Source organism: Rutidosis leptorrhynchoides, chromosome 2 (assembly GCF_046630445.1).
Source record: "Rutidosis leptorrhynchoides isolate AG116_Rl617_1_P2 chromosome 2, CSIRO_AGI_Rlap_v1, whole genome shotgun sequence".
NCBI lineage: Eukaryota > Viridiplantae > Streptophyta > Magnoliopsida > Asterales > Asteraceae > Rutidosis > Rutidosis leptorrhynchoides.
The window spans coordinates 338,165,478-338,182,013 of NC_092334.1; the positions used below are offsets into that span (position 1 = coordinate 338,165,478).

General features: G+C 35.0%; 2 protein-coding genes across 2 annotated transcripts; both read left to right on the forward strand.

Moving 5' to 3' along the window:
* The first annotated feature begins 1,487 nt into the window (after positions 1-1,487).
* Positions 1,488-5,539, forward strand: LOC139891913 (probable WRKY transcription factor 4). The gene is made up of 4 exons (XM_071874943.1): positions 1,488-2,117; positions 2,909-3,543; positions 3,927-4,115; positions 5,037-5,539. Exons 1-4 carry the CDS (start codon positions 1,662-1,664, stop codon positions 5,293-5,295), a joined length of 1,539 nt encoding a protein of 512 aa, XP_071731044.1. The 5' UTR covers positions 1,488-1,661; the 3' UTR covers positions 5,296-5,539.
* A 2,682-nt stretch (positions 5,540-8,221) lies between these two features.
* LOC139891914 (protein IMPAIRED IN BABA-INDUCED STERILITY 1-like) lies at positions 8,222-10,671 on the forward strand. Its single transcript, XM_071874945.1, has 6 exons — positions 8,222-8,449; positions 8,538-8,855; positions 9,075-9,302; positions 9,385-9,473; positions 9,840-10,323; positions 10,445-10,671. Exons 1-6 carry the CDS (start codon positions 8,222-8,224, stop codon positions 10,490-10,492), a joined length of 1,395 nt encoding a protein of 464 aa, XP_071731046.1. The 3' UTR covers positions 10,493-10,671.
* The last annotated feature ends 5,865 nt before the right edge of the window (positions 10,672-16,536 follow it).

Here is a 16,536-nt window from a genome sequence, read left to right on the forward strand (position 1 = left end):
ATCTATCGACTGACAAACGATTGCTATTATCGTTTACTAAATAAATTCGAAACCATATAAATATATATTCAATATACCTTACATATAAATATAGATTTATTTTAATAATAATATCATATATTATTTTATTTACATAATTAATTAACTCACATAATATTTTAATTTATAAAAATTAATATATATATATATATATATATATATATATATATATATATATATATATATATATATATATATATATATATATATATAGTGGTTCGTGAATCGTCGGGAATAGTCTAACGGTATTTGAATATATGAAACAGTTCAAAATTTTTGAGACTCAACCTAACAGACTTTGCTCATCGTGTCGAAATCATAATAAGATAAGGTTTAAATTTGGTCGAAAATTTCCGGATCGTCACATACATGGTAGCAATGGCGGATCTAAGAAGGGATAAGCGGAGTCAGATGTCACCGATAATCCAACAAGCTTTATGGTATACTTTTACTCATTTTGGGTTGCCTTGCTTTCTTGCTTAGAAAATAATTGCCCCCATTTAGGTATGGAAATGTCTTATAAACGAGTGTTGAAGAAAGAAAAATAAAGTTCTTGATTTTATTTAATGGATGACAACATAAGGAAGAGGAAGGTTTTAGGAAGATGAAGACAGTTGCTAAAGAAGATGAGTACAAAGTACGAGAGTGTTGAAGATTTTAGAGTAGAAAAAATGGGCCTACATACTTAAACGGGCTAAGTACTTAGCAAATAGCCCAAGTTTTTCAAAAGAACTACTTGTAGAGTCGCAGTACTAATTTTAAATACTTGTATAAATAGTTCAATTTTAAGTTCATTAATTTTACAGTTTGCATTATTCTTTTTTTTGTGTGTATAAAAATAGATTTTTAAGCTATAAAACATATATCTTTGTGTTATTTTATCACTTTAAAACTGCTGTAAAGCGCTTTATTTTTTTACCTCGACCGCTTTATCGACTCAACATATTTAAAAAAATAATGTCCCAGAAAAATTTAATTGTCCGAATTCACCACTACATGGTAGTTGAGATTTAATCAAGTTAAAGAAATCTAATATTGTTGGGGGACTGATTCGTACACCACTTAAAATTATCCATACACCATTAAATATGCTTTAGAGAGTTGTACAGTACAACACTGTGTTGCATATTTAGTGGTGTATGGATAATTTTGGTGGTGTACGAATCAGCACCCATATTGTTGTCATCATACCCATTCTCTTAATATATTACTAATAAACTTTTAATTAGTACCCGACTACACGTATATCAAAACCACAAACTATAATTAGAGTAAAGTAGTAAATCTAAATTTTAAACCTTGTTTTTGAGTTTAAATGAAATCAAATACAAGTTAAAGGACCATTTATGTCAAGTAGTTCATAAATTGTGATTCTAGTGTTAGCCGCCATAACTAGATAAGATCGAGATTCGGGACACACAACAGTCTGTAAACTCCTGTCTCCAGTTTACGTTGTTGTCTCCAGTTTACTACATAAAACTACTCCTTAACATAAATTTGTGATAAATCATCTTTATTTAGAAAAATATATAAAAACCCACCAAATCATTTTCCAAAACACTTTTTACCAAAACCCAAACAAACCGTCTACTTTTATTCAGAAAAAAAATAAAAAATAAAAAATGGCCGAGATTAACGGCGGTTCCGTACAACAGCCACAACAACGGCGAGTTCCACCAATGATTACACTACCACCACAATCTTCATTCGAAACCCTATTTACAGGTGGACCGGGACCAGGACCTGGACCGGGTTTTAGTCCTGGACCGATGACACTTGTTTCTAATTTTTTTTCCGATCATTATCCGGATGTTGATAGCCGGTCTTTTTCTCAGCTTCTCGCCGGAGCTATGAATTCCCCGATTGCATCTCATCAAATCCCACCACCTCCTCTTTATGAAATTAATAGTGATAACAATAATAATAATAATATTAATCATGAAAAAAAATCAGGGGGATTTAAAGCAAATCGACCGGTGGATTTAGTAATCGCACAATCACCAACTGGGTTTTTGTTTCCATCTGTTTTTAGTCCATCTAATTTACTTAATTCGCCTGGCTTTTTCTCCCCTCTTCAGGTATATTTTGCTCATATATTTCCTTTTCTTTCTTTATTTATACATTGAATATAATAAATAATATGTACATGTATACACACTTATACCAGTTTATGTATGTATTTTTATTGGGTATTTACAATCTTGTTATTTGAATCAGGAAATGAATGATTGTATGATTAATTTTTATGTTGGGTGTATATTTTAGGAAAAGTTTGGTACTTTTGTGTTTTTGGATAGGAATAAGTACTCTTTTTGTTGACTTTTAGTGTCAAACGAGCTAATTTCAATGAAGTTTGACTTAAATATGAAGTTTAGCTGAAGAAATAAGTCGAACCATATTAAACTATATAACATGAGCTGTTTTTTATTTGAACATCAGTTTGGAGACTAAACCACCCACACGTTCATCTCCCGTGGTTGCATTACCCGCCCCAACTACTGCCCTGCCTAGAGGAAACCCAGACCAATCCGAGGGCATGGACGGTAAAAACCCCCTCCCTGCTGAAGGCGACCTGGGTGGATACTTCATGTCAGGGATAACATTGAGTGCAATGTTGCAGCCCAGCGGAGTCGAACTCCTAACCTCTCGCTAAGAGACAAAAGGGGCAGACCACTACCAGTTGAGCTACAACTCGATGTTTATATAACATGGGTTGTAATTTGACATTTGGTTGTTTTTAGATATGTAACATGGCATTGTTAATTTATATGTTTTGACTTTTGTTTGCTGACTTTTATGGAGTTTTAAGATTTTGTTTTTGAATAAAAATGTGAGTTTTTTTTTTTTTTTTTTTTTTGAATTTGTGTAGAGTCCATTTGGGATGTCTCATCAGCAGGCACTGGCTCACGTTACAGCTCAGGCTGCATTATCTCAATCTTATTTCAATCAAGTTCAACCCGAAAATGCGAATTCTACAATAGTGGCTTCTAAGGAAGAACCGCAAATATTTAACGCAATTAATGCGAAATCTGATCTTGAGGATTCACAGATTGGATCACCAGATGATTTTTCCGTTTCTCAATCGGATATTAGTGAATCTCAACCGTTAGTTTCTGTAACTACCGATACTAACGATGGTTACAATTGGAGAAAATATGGTCAAAAACAGGTCAAAGCGAGCGAGCATCCTCGAAGCTACTACAAATGCACACACGCTAATTGCCCTGTAAAGAAAAAGGTCGGGCGAGCGCTTGATGGTCGTATAAGTGAGATCGTGTATAAAGGTCAACATAATCACGAGCCGCCTGTGCATGGGAATGGGAAACAAGTCAAAGAGAATGCTGATGTCAGCAAACCGAATGTTACACAAATGGAAACACGCGTAGCGGAAGAACGTGTAGATTCACGTGATCAAAGATCTAATCAATTGATGAGAGGTGATCAAGGATCTAATCAGTTAATAAGAATTAATGAGCCTGATGACGAACCTAATCCGAAACGAAGGTATTGATTATATAATCACAAAAGATTATTAGGCGTGTGTTTTTTAAAAAGAAGTTTGGTATGTTTCACTATACTATTAAGGCATACCATAGGTTCGTTTTCACTAAGCGTGTTAACAGTTTTAGTGAAAAGTTACAAACTATAACCTAAAAATGACATTCCTTTTAAGATATAGAGTGATTGAATAGAATATCTAATTTCTCTTTATTTATGCTAAAAAGGAAATAATTAAAAAGGTAATGCATGTTTTCCCGGTTCATTTGTTGAACATGGTTCTTGAAATGTGTTAACCTCAATTAGTTATGCATTATACGTGAATATATGTTATAATTGATGACCTGTACATTGTACATTGATTGACGTGATTTTCTCATGGAGTGCAGGAATACAGTGGCGGGCCCCGTATCTGCTCCTGTGCCTGTGCCTGTGCCTGCGGACTCGAATGTATTCAACAAGGCGGTTTCTGAACCGAAAATAGTGGTGCAGACAAGAAGTGAAGTTGATCTTTTAGATGATGGATTCAAGTGGCGAAAATACGGGCAGAAAGTGGTGAAGGGAAATACTAATCCAAGGTAACTGTTACTTTTTATATGTTGTTTGTTTGCTTTTATGATTTCATCATGTCCAAGTGTAACCGCTTCTTGTAAAAATGAATGTGTCGATTTTATGCTATCAAGAAAGAAAAAAAAAAGAATTGCAAAACCAAGAAACACAAATATGTTACATTGATTAATCCAGTATCTTACGTACTCAAATGGTAATTGATCAACTAGGTGGAGTAAAAATTACAATATCTAGTTTAATATAACGAGTTCTCTTATTACATAATCGGGCGTTTACAACCTCTTGTTGTATCATATTAGCTATATTAGTCAACAGGAATTGTCTACTTTTAATGGTTGATAGACTTGATTATGCGGTTGACACAATTTGAGACTTGAATTGCCCAATTAATAACTATTAAAACTGTTGAAAAAACTTGGCCGACGGGTCAGTTTTGGCCTTTTGGGACTAACCTGTCTTGTTTCCGCTAAAAATGCCCAAAAACCTCGATCAACGCTAAAAAGTCGGGCCAAAGTCTGACTGTGTTAGCTTTGAGTTGGTCAAAGTCGGTTAAAGTCAAATTTGGTCAAAATTTTCATATTTTCATAAAATTAAATTTTGTGACGGCTACTCGGCTAGGGTGGAGTTGAAAACTTTCAGGATGAGCTGCGTACATTAGAGTATGGGGTTGGATTACTCCCGAGACAGGAAAAACCTTCCAACTTTTAGTCTTTCCAACTTTTAGCTTTTGTGCCTTATATCTATGTTTGAAATACTTATGTTTATATTTGATATATTTATGTGCTTTATATCTATGTTTGACCTGACCCATATTGGACAATTACAATATAACTGCTTGTTTTGGCCCATTCATAAATCTGATAGAAAATAGAAATACTTTAGATAGCAAAGTGGGTTCATTCACTAATACGGAGTTTTAAAACGTGCAGGAGTTACTATAAATGCACGTTTGCAGGATGCAATGTTCGGAAGCACGTTGAAAGGGCTCCTTTAGACCCGAAATCTGTAGTAACAACATATGAAGGGAAACATAATCATGATATTCCAGTATCTAGGCATCGAGGCTACAATAACAACAACAACAACAACGCTGGTAGTGGTACAGTTACAAAACGAAAAGAGACCAAATTAAGAAACAATGAAATACCAACTCTACTACAGATGAAAGAAGAGAATATAACCGCATAAATGTTGTATCAAATAGATTATTTTTAAGTTGATATTGTTGCTAACGGTATAGTACATTATGGATCGTCTCATCGTTTTATTTTATCGTTTGTCGAAGATACATTTGTACAAATGGTGTGTGCCTTGTGCACCGTTACTCGCCCTACTTTGTTGTACACAGTGAGTCAGGTTTGTACTTTTTGTGTACTGTATTAGTTAAGGTTAGATATGTGTTACTGTAAGCTTGTAAAGGGCATTTTTTTTTAATGTTGCTTGATTTTATTCACTTAGCATAGTAATTTGTTTATGTATGACGTGGGTAATTTTAATGATATAATTAAACAATTATGATATTGAATATTGCATATAGTTTTATATGTTCGAAATATCAAAATTGCACGCGATTAAGGTAAACATGTTACTTGATGAATAAGAACGTTTTGCTTAAATACAAGGTTACACACACGAGAATTTAACAGATTTGGACCCGAGATTTGCGAATGCCATTATATTAATTTCGTAAATCATTTGCGAATTCGGAAGTTTAGAGTAAAGCATATATCTAATGTTCTCGAACACAAGTAACACAACGCCCAACAAAATGATTTGCGATTTTACCCTAATAATCAAAGTAGAGGAGGTAGGGTGAGTAAAATAGTGAATGACCCCAACTTATTAACTTGCAATCTTGCAATCCAATTTAGCTCGACACCTGAACAACCTTCACTTCAAACCCACAATGGTCCCATACAATTCAAATCAAAGTTAATACTTCAAAATTTATTCTTAATACAAACATAAAAATTTAAATAGTACTTCTTCATCCCCACATATGTGTGTTCTAGAAATTTTTGTTAAAATTTAGGAGTGTGTTTGGGCGAAACGAACTTAAGTTGCAGCTTATATCCATTTTTATCGGTCATAAAAGAAATCAAAAAAGAAAAAGCATGCAGGATCAATTTTATAGTTGAAGATGGTAACCGAAGCTTATTTTGGAAGTTGAAACGTATTTTTAAAGCTAAAGCTAGAGCTGGAGTTCTCATCGCATGGAAGAAGGCTTTCTGAAACCCGCCAATGAGACTTTCCAACTCGGGGCTAGAAGCGGTGTGATCTCTAGCTTTTGTTATATATTATTTTCTTTCTTTATTGTTTTTTTTTATGAATTTTAGGTTAAGTAGTTGGAGTTGAAGTTTATACATATAATTTGACTAAAAGGGACACCAATAGTATTTTTTTTTTCTATAAACTAGTTGTGATGAGCTTATTTTTTACTAAGTAAGTACTATAATTTGATAAGTTCTACTTTTTATATACTATCAAATAAAGCTTATGATTTTTATTATTTAATATCAAAAGCTCAAATTCCCTTAAAATTTTATAAGCTTGTCGATCAAACATATCTTAGTATACGTTTGATAAATGTTAGTTTTGCTTTTATATTCACTATAAATTTGACAGAATTTATTATTTTTAATATTAATAAATGATTTAAAGTAATAATGTGAGTAATTGTGGTGGAGTTTAATTAAATTTAACTAACTTTTTTAATGAGTTGAAACATAAAGTGGATACTTAATTTGGAGAGACTTAAAAATAAAAGTGATGATCCTCATACTATCATATTTTAGTTACACCATCAAATATGTTTTAAACGGTGTACTATACATTTAATAATCTATGGCTAAAAGCCTAAAAATGGTACTACGTAATAAAAGAGACCTCCCAAAATTAAATTCACATCTGTTATGAGATGTACTAATAATAGTTTGTAATAAGTTGTTTGTTGGCTTTTAAGTGTTTAACGGTTCCCTCCCACAGCACTGTTACAACCAACTAATGTAACCACCACCTCCATTCACTTTAAAACCTTCTGTTACAGAGCACACTCGTCATCATCAATTTGGACCCACTAATGTCGCTCACTTTTACTCACCTTTTCTTCTTTAATAATTCCATTAAATCCATCTCCCTTCCGCATATTTCGCCACACCCAAATTTCAAAATCACTGATTCTAAACATTGGATAATAAAGATTTATACTTTAGGGTTTTATAAATTAGGTTTTTCTCATTTCTTGGCCAAATTATTCTAAAGCTTCCACCTTTTTCAATTTTAAACCCGAATCTCTATTCGGGTTCATCTGGGTATTATTGAAATGTATTATCAATCCATTTGATTGATGAATTTTGGGTGAATGTTGTAGTAATGGGTTGCATCAGTTCCAAAAATGTAACTAGGTCTTATAATTCATTGGGTACTTCATCAGTCAAGAATCATGATCATAATGTTAGTCATCCTCTTGGATTATTGAAAAGGATCAAGAATGAAATAAAAGATCATGATGATGATCATCAAGAGATCAGTAGAGTTAAAGGAAATCATGTTGTTGTTGATAATCAAGATTGTGAAATTTCAAATTATGATTCGATTAACTTGAAATTTGGAAGATTAACTGAAGCAGAACATGTTGCTGCTGGTTGGCCCTCTTGGCTTAGTGCGGTTGCAGGTGAAGCCATTGACGGTTGGCTTCCGTTAAAATCGGTTAACTTTGAAAGATTTGAAAAGGTATAAATACTAAATGTTCTATAATTTACAAATATATGATTGCCTCTTATTAGCTGATGTGCATGTTAACTAATTCTTTTAACCATCTATGTGCTGATAGATGACTTGGATAATATGTTGGGATCATTCTGTAGTCGTAAAATTATTTAAAAATGTTATATTTGTCATATATCTTTATATGGATCATGAATGTGATTCATTTTTTGTGGATGTGCATATTCAAAGTGATTAATGAAACTTCAATAACTAAAACAAGATGATGTTTTTAGCTAGAAATAGTTAAATTGATTTTCAGTTTATCTAAATAATTAGTTTAATAATGTAGATTGGACAAGGTACATACAGCAGTGTATACAGAGGGTGTCATACTGATGGTGGTAAAATGGTTGCGTTGAAAAAGGTGCGATTCGACAATTTAAAACCAGACAGTGTGAAGTTCATGGCTCGAGAAATCACAATCCTCCGTACGCTTGACCACCCAAACATCATGAAACTCGAAGGGATAATAACATCCCAATTATCATGTGACATATACCTCGTTTTCGAATATATGGAACACGATCTCTCTGAACTTCTATCCAATCCCGACATCAAATTCAGTGACTCTCAGGTTACGCGACACGTATCATCAAAACGTTAAAAAATTTATGAAAATTTGAATGTTTAGCTGAGTAGGTTTCTTTTCGTTTTGTATGCAGATTAAATGCTATATGCGACAATTATTGAAGGGAATCGAACACTGTCATTCGTTAGGAATTTTACATCGGGACATTAAGACAGCAAATATTTTGTTAAATAGTAAGGGGATTTTAAAGATCGGAGATTTTGGTCTGGCGAAGTTTCTTCGTCCAAAGAACAGGGAACCGTTGACTAGTCATGTTGTGACTTTATGGTATCGTCCGCCTGAACTTCTATTAGGATGCACAAAATACGGGGCCCACGTTGATCTTTGGAGCGTTGGCTGTGTTTTAGCTGAGCTTTTTCTTGGAAAACCGATCCTTAAAGGGCAAACTGAGGTAAACTTCTTTAAAAAATCTTTACTTTTTGTACATGTTATAGGTGGCAAAATGGGCAGATTGGGTAATGGGTCAAAACAGGGATTGTTTTGTTATAATTATAAGAATCATATCATATAGTTATAATAATAAGTATTATTTTGAAGATGATTCGGAAAGTCTTATATATTAGAATTACACGCCTGTTTGACTTGTTTAACCAATTTGACCCGTTTTTAGGTTGAACAGTTGCACAAAATCTTCAAACTTTGTGGTACTCCACCTGATGACTACTGGAACAAGTCAAAACTTCCTCTTGCAAATATGTATAAACCACATCATGTTTACGAAAGTAGTCTTAGAGAAAGGTGCAAACAACTACCAGAAACTGCGGTTAACCTTATAGAAACGTTACTTTCTATAGACCCCTGCAAGCGTGGGTCCGCCAGATCTGCTCTTGAGTCTGAGGTATCTTTTGTACAGTGTAAATCATTACCCAAAACCGTATACTGACTTTTCTAAGTTGATGTAATATTCTTTTTGTAAACAGTATTTCAACACGAAACCATATGCGTGTGATATCTCAAACTTGCCGAAGTACCCGCCTAAACAAGACATCCATACAAAGGAAACATGTAGGTGAGTAAGTTATACTAATTCATGTTTTACTTATTTACCAATATACCAATTATGGTGGAGGCTTTACTGTTTACATGGGTAAAAAGGTCATTTTTAAATTTTCCCCTTTTTCCCCTTGTCGTGGAGGCTTTACTGTTTACATGGGTAAAAAGGTCATTTTTAAATTTTCCCCTTTTTCCCCTTGTCGCTGACGTCATCATGACGTCATCCCTGTTTTTTGTCCTTGTCCTATTTCTTTTGACTTCTTTTTTTGGCCCAACTAAGCGGGCCATCAATTTACTAGTTTGTTATCAAGGGATATATGTAGGAAAGCAAGCATCTTTACATTTTGTGTATATTGTAATTGTATTGTAATTTGATATGAAGCAGCACAAATTTCAGAAATAAAACTGGTGGCATAGTTTGGGGATCTTTAAAAAATCCAACAAGAAATCCAAGAACATGTCAAGAACAAAATTCTTTATGTAAAGTGGTCCCTACAGAGGTCAATGCAGATATCCATACTGCCAGATCATCATCTAGAAGATTTGTTGATTGTCGTGGCTCTTCAAAAGCATTAAAGGTGGAAACTTCACGAACTAAAGAAGGATATCAATCTGATGCGATTTCTGCATTGCCAATACAAGCTACAGCCTCAAATGGCAGTTTTATGTGGGCGGCAACAAGGCGGAAACATGGTGGTATTCCGACCCATAATGAGGCTTCGGTGTTGGCACGTTCAGGTTCGAAACGGATGTCTGAAAATGGAGAATCTACGAGCAGAGTATGGAGTGGGCTTAAAACTTGTAGGCTTCAAAGTCTTAATCAGCCTGATTCATCTAAAGTACACAACTCTCAGGATTTGATGAATGTAAGTTTACCTTTGAATTTGGTCTTTTTTGCAAAATTTGATTTTTTTCACATTTTACAGATATTAGTTTTTAAAAATTCGAAACCTTGTTGTGTTTATTGAATAAGTCGAATTGTGACAGGATGAAGGAGAAGTATTTTTCGACGCCCGCTCCCAACTGACTCAATGACACAGAATTGACTTTTTAGAGGTAAATACAATCTAAATTGGTAATTAGTCGGATAGTTTAAAATTTTGTTGTTTACAACAATACCTTTTTTTTTTCTTCTTTTTTTTTCTTTCTGAATTCTGGGAACTGTACATGCAAACTTGCAATGTAGAATAGGCTTCATCTCTTGTGCTGTAAATGTAGACCCTTAAACACTTGACTTATATCTTCTTATCTTATATTCCATCCACCCAACTCATGATATTTGAAAAAAAAAAAAAAAAACATTAAGATAAAGTTACTCTTGTTTTCTTATTTCTTTTAATGATATTTCTTTCAATAAAAAAAAAAAAAATGTTACCTTGTAAACAATTGTACATGTAGATGTAATGACTGAAAACAATCCTGTAATCACAAAATCAGTAACAAATATGTCCTACAACAGTGAACCACATCATTGATTAACTTACTCAAAATTGACACAAACATACATCCTCCATTTTCTATCCTTATTCGTGCGCTTTTGAAAGTTCCGACTTTTCAATTTTACGCTTAGGAGAGAAATATCCACTTCATTTTAGGGAAAATCGTTTAAAATGTATCATATTCCTATTGTATGCATTCAACTTTCCAAACTCCTATTGTATGCATTCAACTTTTAAATATGTACTATTGTATGCAAGTCATGACTTATACATCGGGTAACAAGTCATCAACGTTGATTTTTTGACGCATTTAGTCCCTCAACATAACTAAATCATAAATTTATGATTTCGTTATGTTAAAGGACTAACTGCGTCAAAAGTAATTTGATCCCTAGAAAAACATTAGTATGTTAAAAAAAAAAAGTTCATGTTTATCACACGACGTACTTTAATCATTATAGTTTAACTTGTAGCCGAAAGAAGTTGTGTTGAGCACGTGAAAGAACGGGTTTTCGTTGTAAGCGTGCAAAAGCTTCCTTTCGGTGTTGTTTGAAAGGTCATGAGGGTTAACCACACCCCCAAAAAAAGTAGTCTAAGAGACACTGACATTTGTGCCCGCACAAATAATTATTTATTATGAAACGGTACAAATTTATAATCGTGCACCATTTCAAGGCCATGTTTATAATACTATCCGGTACCGCCCATGTTCTGAGGCATGAGATAGTGATACCTCCTGGGTTCGAATCTCACCAGGGTGTTCTCTCGGGGGCTTTTCCCATAACGCAATATGATATGATGTTGGTTATGGGTTTCGTTCGGTATAAGTGTACTCTATATATGATCGTGTGGTTCCACTAATGGTGGACCGACAGTGACTCCTAATTGTCGTTCAAAAAAAACTATCCAGTACTAGAAGCTTATATGTCATTTTTAAAATTAAAATTTATGTCTTATAACCCTTTGATATATTAGCTAGAGATTAAAGATGTAAAAAGACATATAAAGACAAAAGGTAATAATATAGTAATACAGTATGAAAATAGGATAATTACGTAATTCACTTTAAATAAGCCTCTAACTTATTCTTAAAAGTTACTTTAACCGAACAATATGTGATACTATAGCAAGCTAGCTCGTAAATATAGGGATTATAGCCAAAATGCCAATTCCCATGTAGTTTCTTGCGCTGGAGCCCAAAAAAAAAAAAAAACAATTGCCAGGTTGCCCTCGCAAGACGCAAGGTGACTTGCGAGTTGCCCTCGCAAGGCGCAAGCTTGCGTCCTTGCGTCTTGCGAATTTGCGACCTTATCTGATCAGAAATACGATTTTGTGGATAAGATTTCGTCAGATATCATAGATTTTTACGGATAATATTTTGTCCCTATATATAGATTGACCCTGAGACTTTGAAATCACAGTCTCATAAATATTTCAAAATTTTTCAATGCAGAGCTTATACCCACGTTAAGGTACTATTTTAATCACTTTTTCACTAATTTTTGTTATTATGAATTGTGTTAATGATGATAAATTTGTTGTTAATATATGTTGTGGGGGTTCTTTTGAGTACATTAACAACATACCCATATATATGCCACGAGATTGTTTTAAAATTCGGTTAAGACTCTCAATTGCGCCCGTAAAACCAATGAATCGGAGAATATTGTTAAAAAATGTTCTTAAAAAGATTCAATTCCCACCGAATGCAGCTGTTTCAATGAGATACGTTTTTAATAATCAAGTTTTTGATATTACTGATGATGATGAAGACTTTCTAGAGTTTTTACAATATGCAATTGTAAATGCTCCTATTGATATTTATATTGTCGATAGAGTAATAATGCATCAGCCACAACGGATTTCAGAAACAAAATTCTCGACAAACCAGCCACTACTACAACAAAACCAAAACCACCAAAACACCAACCACAACAATTATTACTACAAAATGATACCGAAGAAAACCTTGCAAGCAACAATTTGGAAGCGGAAGAACCTGAATTGCCACTTTCTAACACAGAAGAGTTTGATTTGCATAACTATGGTCTTGAAAACGTATGTAAAATTAAAGAATTAGACCACCCGTTTGAGGTACCTCTTGTCGAAGATAGTGATTCAGATGGAGGAAAAGACGGAGACGCAGAATTCCAATATGAAGAAGAAAAGCAAGATCCGTTCTGGAATATGCCAACTCTTTTGAGTCAGCATGAGGAAGAGCGCGAACAGACGAAATACCAACCACGTATAGAGTGTCAGATTTAATTAAAGTCCGTCAAACTTTCTTGAACAAAGAAGAGTTTATAAACACCCTATTTACAAAATGTCTTGAAGAAAACTTCCAAATAAAGCCTGTAAAGTCAGACAAATCTCGATACACCGCTAAATGTGTGTTGCCAAACTGTGAGTGGAAATGTAGTGCTTACAGAATACGATTCACTGAAAACTTTATGGTAAAGAAACTGCATGACGTACACACATGCTCACGCACACTAATTATGGGAAACAATAAACATGCAACCAAAAAGGTGTTGGGTAGTATGCTTGTGGATTCATTCAAATCTGCAAACCGGGAATATAAAGCAAACGATATACGTATATATGCAGCCGATTTGGTGTCAGCATATCTTACAATCAAGCATGGAGGGCCAAATGTCATACATTACAGATGCTTCGTGGGAGTAGTGAAGAGTCGTACCAAATGCTTCCAATTTACCTACATAACATTAAGATTCACAACCCCGGAAGCGTAACGAATTTGATCACAGACAAAGAAAATAGATTTCTGATGTGTTATTATTCCCTTGGCGTAGTTGTAAGTATCACTATTACCATTTAATATGTATATTTTAAATTTTGCGTTCCTTGCGTATCGATTAAAAAATTAAAAACATATTTGTTTTAACATTGTTCATTCCTGCAGATTCAATCATTTGTTCAACATTGTCGCCCGATAATCATCGTCGATGGAGCGCATTTGAAGGCAGGATATTTGGGTACAAATTTAGTTGCTGTTGCGATGGATGGCAATAATGGAATTTTGCCATTGGCTTATGGAATTGCTGGCGGCGAGACAAACGAGTCTTTGGATTGGTTTTTGGGCAACCTACGAGACCATTTGATGACTTGGGGAATGGGTGATCGTATGTCAGAGATTACTTTTATTTCGGATCGAGGTTTGCCAATAACACATGGTGTTTCAACCGTGTTCCCCGAAGCGTTTCACTGTTTCTGCGCTCGTCATTTGTTTGCAAGCATTAAAAGTAAATCGAACAAATTCAAATATTTTGAATGGCATTATTGAAAAATGGTCAAAGCTTATCGTGCGTCGGATTTTGAGGATCATCTTGATGTATTTCGAAGAAGATTGAAAGCGTCTTACAAAATTTTAAGTGATGTCGGGTTCCACAAATGGTCTAGAAGTAGAGCGGAACATGTTAGGTATTCATACCTTACTAGCAACAGTGTAGAGTCTGTTAATGCACTATCCGTACATGCTCGAAAACTACCTGTTTGCATGTTATTGGAATTTTTCCGCGCTTCGGTACAAGATTGGTATTTCAAACATCGCAACCAATCGGTTAGTCTTACTTCAACTGTTACTCCATATGCTGAACATAAACTAGCCAAGAGGACGAAAAAGTCAAGAAGATGGCAAGCAATTCCATCGACAAACAATCTAGTAGAAGTGCGCGATAGACGAAAAAATGGCCTCGTTAATCTAGCAGATAAAGTTTGTTCATGTGGGCAGTGGCAGGGATCAGGCATACCTTGCGGACATGTTATTACAGCAGCACGACTGTTTGGAGTAGCTGATGTTACTCAATTTGTATCTCATTGGTTCACGACAGAAACTTATATAAGTACGTATATGGAACACATCCTTCCTTTGCCCCATCGGTCTGAATGGTCGGATCCGGGGCCCAACGTCCTACCAATTGTAAACCCTCCCATTAAGCCGAAAAGAGCTCCCGGACGCCCAAAATAAACAAAACGTCATTCGTCAACGGGTGAAGACACTGAAAAACAGTAAGAACATGTACTCGTTGCAAAGAACCAGGTCATGGTAGGGATACGTGCAAATCTTCAGTTGATCGAACTGGTGAACCAACCACGAAAAGGGTAGTAAAAACATCGGCCTCAACTTCAAAGTCGAAGAAGGGTAAGGAGAAACTCACTGATAAAGAAGCGTTTCATGCTTATCAGTCTCAGTTTTATGCAACGTGCAATCTAGGGAGCGATAATTAGTAAACCAATCACCAAGTTTCGGTTTATTTTCCTATTGTATGTTTTTTATGTCATATCTTCTCGTTGTAATAAATGCTAGAAGTTTATCTATGTTATGTGTAATAATAATCTATATTTTGGTTTATGTATGCTATCATTAAACCTTGAGTCTAATCATGTACACATACGCAAGGTCGCAAGATAGACCTTGCGACCTTTTGCACATACGCAAGGTCGCAAGGTCGCAAGTTAGACCTTGCGACCTCATTAACACAGACGCAAGGTCGCAATATAGTCCATCTTTCTACCAAACCCTGGTCAAATCACAAGATAGTCCATCTTTCTGCATACTGCTACTCTTACAGTCTATTCTTTCCCATTAGAGTCACATTTATATAGACCTACTAGTAAGTACTTGTAATCATATAATTACAAACAACAAGTTCAAACAACACATATACATATCAACAAGGGTACAATCAAACAACCTGTGCAGCCTTTTTAGCATCTCTTGTCGCATCTTTTTCCTCTGGTGGTGGTGGTAGTGTATCAAAACGTGCACGGAAGAACGTCCTTGCCATTCTATTCCTATATTCCTGTGCAGCCTTTTTTGGATCTCCAATGTCATCAAGCCCCTCCTGTGCAAACACCAGTCTCTCCATATGGATGCACACTCAAACACCACAGTCACCGGTTTCACCTGCCTGCACTGGCACATTACGCCCAGATTCAATCATCAACTCCATACTCTCATTGTTTTGGTAGTAATCTTCAAGCTGTGATTCTGGCGTCGTGTTATAGTAGTCAATCGCGTGCAAGTAGACGGGCAAGTTTTCACACAACATTGTGACAACATGTTGTAGCTGTTCACTTGCAAGACCGGGTAAACTGTCGTACACATAAACTTTCATTTCTTTTAACTTTAATGATAGCAGCAAGAAATGTTCTGGGACTCTAAAGTGTACTGGGATCAAGATCTGAAACAGAAAGAACGTTTAGTCAGAAAAAAATCCATACGCAAGGACGCAAAATTCACCTTGCGTCCAAATAACACGAAGACGCAAGGTCACAAGACTTACCTTGCGTCTTAGCAAAATAAAAGACGCAAGGTCGCAAGACAAACCTTGCGTCCAAGTAAATAACGAGACGCAAGGTCGCAAGATAGACCTTGCGCCTGTTCCAGTTTACAAAAAACATCACTAATTTTAATCAACACCAGATTGATAATTAAAATGCTTACCTGATCACATGAAGACCAAGCTGGATACATTTCATCACTACCATCCCCAAGAGCAATTATATAAGTGTAATTTGGTACCCTAAAGGTAGTGATTCCTTCATTCTCTTTGAAATTAGGATCTTTGGCCTTGGCCTGCTTCAACTTCTCTTCCTTTTGCTTCAACCTCTCCTCCT

Excerpts from the sequence above, each read along its gene's own strand:
- LOC139891914 (XM_071874945.1), top strand. The coding sequence starts at position 8,222 with ATGGTTGCGTTGAAAAAGGTGCGATTCGACAATTTAAAACCAGACAGT. Across the intron at positions 8,856-9,074 it reads TCCTTAAAGGGCAAACTGAG|GTTGAACAGTTGCACAAAAT; the intron begins GTAAACTTCTTT and ends ACCCGTTTTTAG. Across the intron at positions 9,474-9,839 it reads CATACAAAGGAAACATGTAG|CAGCACAAATTTCAGAAATA; the intron begins GTGAGTAAGTTA and ends TTTGATATGAAG.
- LOC139891913 (XM_071874943.1), top strand. The coding sequence starts at position 1,662 with ATGGCCGAGATTAACGGCGGTTCCGTACAACAGCCACAACAACGGCGA. Across the intron at positions 3,544-3,926 it reads GAACCTAATCCGAAACGAAG|GAATACAGTGGCGGGCCCCG; the intron begins GTATTGATTATA and ends CATGGAGTGCAG. Across the intron at positions 4,116-5,036 it reads AAGGGAAATACTAATCCAAG|GAGTTACTATAAATGCACGT; the intron begins GTAACTGTTACT and ends TAAAACGTGCAG.